The following is a 3,805-nucleotide window of genomic DNA, read 5'->3' as shown; positions in this document are numbered from 1 at the left end:
CACCCCCCCCCCTCACCGGCACTTGAAGTCGCAAGAGCCTGCGGCCAGGAGGACGTTGTTGGGGTGCCAGTCGAGGCTGAGCACCGTCGAGCGGATGGGCTTCTTGATGTGCTTGCAAACCCACCTGCGGGGAGAGCGGTTGGTGTCAGTGGGGGGAGCATCACCACCCCGGGAACCCTCCTGGGCTTTCGGGGGGCTGGCTGAGGGTGGTCAGGGCTCCAAGCGCCCCAGGAGCTGCCCTGGGTGACCAGCCTGCAGCAGCAGCCAGGGCATGGGGACAGCATGTCCCATCCCCAGCAGCAGGGTTTTGGAGCACGTCCCTCCAGCTCCCCATCTGTCTCCCCCTGCACCTCCTCCTCCACCTCCTCTCTGTCTCCCCTCCAACTCCTCCAGTCTCCTATCTCCCAATGCACCTCCCTTCCATCTCCCCTCCCTCCCTCCCTCCCTCCATCTCCCCCAGGACAAGCCCAGCGAGGCCATGGCTGAGCCTCACCAGTCGTTCTCCTGCTCAAAGTAGCAGATGGAGATGAGCCGGGAGCCGCTGCCCACGGCAAACTTGTTCTCCTTGGGAGACCATTTGACGCAGCGGGCGGCCCGGTTGATCCGCAGGATGACCAGGGTGGGTTTCCAAACGTTGCCCTTCAGGGTCCAGACGTAGGCGTTGCGGTCGGTCCCGCATGTCACCAGCCGGTTGCTCTCAGGGGCCCAGTCGATGCCTGGAAGGCAGAGCAGGGTGATGGTGGCCCAGGGAGCCACGGGGTTGGGAATCGGTCACTTAGGGCTGGAGGCCATTTGAAGGCAGAGCTGTTCTGGGTGGTCTCTGCTCCAGAGTCCCTCTTTGCCCTACTCCCACATCCATCCCAAATCATCCCACCCCATCCCTTCCCATCCCTCCCACCCCATCCCATTCCACTCCAACCCATCTCACCCCATCCCATCTCATCCCTCTCCATGCTCCTCATCCCTTCCCATCCCTCCCACCCCATCCCATTCCACTCCAACCCCACCCATCTCATCCCATCTCATCCCTCTCCATCTCTCCCACCCCATCCATCCCACCTCTGGGTGCCTTCTGACATGATTGGGGCCAGGAGAGGTAGGCACAACCCACTCCTTCTCCTCCACCCACTGCTCAACAGGCTGGGACCGTCTCCGGGGCAGGGCCACCCTCCAGCCGTGTCCCCCTCCCCTCCGTCGGCCAGGACTCACCCGTCACCTGCCCGTTGTGCTCCTTCAGCTCGTGGACTTTGCTCCACTTGGCCCCGTCCTTGCGGTAGATGTGGACTTCGTGGTTGTTGGGGCAGAGGGCGATCTCTGTGGGGCGAGAGCGGCCAGGGCAAAGCCCTCCCCTGGGTGCTGGGCTCTGCCAGGGGGGGGAGCGGGGCCAGCCGGCATCGACCTGCCCCTTCCTGTCCTCCAGGCTCGGTGGGGCACGGTGGGACCCCACTGAGCCCCATCTGCATGGTGGGGTCCCACCGAGCCCCCCAGCCTCCGCCCCACGCTGCCCCGAAGCTGGCCCTGCTCCTGCAGACTGTTCCTACAGGGAAGGGAGAAGCTCCCCCAGACCCGACAGCCCAGCGTCCTCCCTTCCCCAGCGTGTGGTCCCGTGGGGCTGGTGGGATGGGATGGGATGGGATGAGACAGCGTGGAATGGGACGAGGTGGGATGGGATGACTGCGGGTGCTCAGCTCCCATCTGGCCCCATCCTGCCCTGCCTGCCCAGCACGCCGGCCCCAGCAGAGAAAGACCTTTTTGTTCTCTCCCACATCCCCCGCGCCGTGGCCGGGAAATGCCATCAGCCCTGAATCACCCGGCTCCGCTCTCCTCTCCTCCCCAGTGCTTCACCCGGTCCCTCCCTGCGCCGGCCGCCGCGGTGCTTCGGGGCTGGATGCTGTGCTGGCACCCCCTGTGCCGGGCTCTGTCCCGGCAGTGGGACCAGGGGGATGCCAGGGAGACATGTGCTGTCCCCAGCCCCAAAATCTGTCCGTGGCAGGACTTGCTTCCCCAAACCCAGCCCTGACCCAGCTCTGCCCTGTCTGGGGGGGGGGGGCATCACCCACCGCGGGGATGTTCAGCCGGGACAGTCAGTGCTTCGGGCCCTCCCTGGGGATTTCAGAATGGGGTGCCCCGGCTGTACTTACGGGTCCGGTCCTTGTTCCAGGCGTGGCAGCTGATGGGCTCCAGCAGGAAGCTGTGGTAGGCCATGGCTTGCGGGCTGGAGATGGGGCAAGACCCCCGCGGCCGTCAGGAGACGCTGCTCTGGCCATGGGGACAAGCCCCCAGCGGGACCCCCCGCTCCCAGCCCCACCGAGTGTTCCCTCCCGCCAGGACCAGCCCCACGTTGCAGCCCAACCACATCCACCCTCTGCCAGGGAAGGGGTTTCCCCAAGGATTTCCAAGCTCAGAGTGTGCCCAAGCAAGGGGGAAGGGTGCCCCAGCGGGTCCAGTTCGGGGGGGGCGAGGGAGGGTCCGGGTGGAGCTGGAGGAGACGTTCCTCACAGTGCTGCCCCGTGGCTGGGCACCCCACGCTGAGTGTCCCGTGGCTGGGTGCTAGATGGGAGCCCATGGCCAGATGCCCACAGCTGGGTGCCCCATGGCCAGGAACCCCATAGCTGGGTGCCACGCGGGTGTCCCATAGCCAGATGGGAAGTGGGGACCACTTTCAGGGACTTCCAAACCGCGCCATCATCCTGCCCCAGCCGGCTGGAGCCTGGTGGGCAGGAGCCAGCTGGGCACACGGGGACCCTGGTGCCAGCACCACTGGCCCCACGCGCATCCTGGGGGGTCCTGCCATGGGCAGCACCTCCTCCCTCCGGCTGCTCCCGCCAGCCCCGCAGGGCCAGATCCGCTTGCTCCTTCCCTGCCTCTTATTTAGGAAGAGCCAAAGCCCCGTGGAGGCACCTCCATCCCATCCCGTCCCATCCCATCCCGTCCTGCGTGTGCTCAGCCCTGGCGAGCCGGTGACTAATCCCTTCCCCTGGCTGAGCTCACCGCCGCTCCCGCCAGCGCCCACCGACCGCTCCGGTGCCGCAGGATGGAGCAGCTCACTGCAAGCCCGCTCTGGGCGCCGCGGGACTGGGAAGGGCTCGGAGCAGCGGCGTGGCCCCTTCGCCATCCGGCCGAGGTAATGCACGGATGTAGGGAAACACCTCGCCAGGGCGTGATGGATGGGGATTACTCAGAGCTTGCCTCTCGGCTATTTTAGGAACTCCCTGAACGCTGCCCGTTTTCTTTGGCAGCTAAAAACAGGACAGGGGAAGGAAAAAAGTCCCTCCTAGCAAACCTCTGTCCCTGGGCTGGTGAAAAGAAAATCCACAGAGCTCCATCACCCGCCTTTCGCACACGGAGAAATCCCAATGCTGATGCACAGCACAACCCCTGCTGTCACGCACCCCACGGCCGAGCCCCTGCTGAAACACCCATCCCCGCCGGCCAAGGACGCGGGCACGGCTGCGCAGGCAGCTGCCCAACCCCAGCCCCACCGATCCTGCGGGATCAGCACGGGGTGACCCACGGGAGGGTACAAAACCACGGCCGCTGCGTGCCTCTGCCCCGAGCCCTGCGGCCAGAGCTGCACCACGAGTGCCAAATAAAATCATCGGTGGGGGGGGGGGATGCTGCCGTTGGCGTTGCAAAATATCGGAAGCAGGAAAGTGTGTGAAATGGGGACCTGGCTGAAACGGGGACCCGGCTGAAACGGGGACCCGGCTGAAACGGCTCCTGGGGAGGAGGGATGGGAGGCAGGGCACGCTGTGGTGCTTCAATGCTCTTTAAGAAAACAGCGATGCCTTTTTTTTTTTTTTAT

The 3,805-nt window shown here is 65.3% G+C and overlaps 1 protein-coding gene across 1 annotated transcript in view; it reads right to left on the bottom strand.

Moving 5' to 3' along the window:
* ARPC1B (actin related protein 2/3 complex subunit 1B) overlaps nucleotides 1-3,805 on the bottom strand; it is a 7,385-nt gene that overhangs the window by 2,244 nt on the left and 1,336 nt on the right. Inside the window, exons 2-5 of the mRNA XM_009286421.2 lie at nucleotides 2,142-2,215; nucleotides 1,210-1,314; nucleotides 494-716; nucleotides 17-124 (exon numbers count right to left, since the gene is read on the bottom strand). Coding sequence (XP_009284696.1) covers nucleotides 17-124; nucleotides 494-716; nucleotides 1,210-1,314; nucleotides 2,142-2,205 — 500 coding nt within the window. The 5' untranslated portion in view covers nucleotides 2,206-2,215. The remainder of the gene's footprint in view (nucleotides 1-16; nucleotides 125-493; nucleotides 717-1,209; nucleotides 1,315-2,141; nucleotides 2,216-3,805) is intronic.

Source organism: Aptenodytes forsteri, unplaced genomic scaffold (genome assembly GCF_000699145.1).
Source record: "Aptenodytes forsteri isolate BGI_AS27 unplaced genomic scaffold, ASM69914v1 Scaffold55, whole genome shotgun sequence".
Lineage (NCBI taxonomy): Eukaryota > Metazoa > Chordata > Aves > Sphenisciformes > Spheniscidae > Aptenodytes > Aptenodytes forsteri.
The sequence above is the reverse complement of the archived record's forward strand: the minus strand, read 5'-3'. Positions and strand labels throughout refer to the sequence as shown.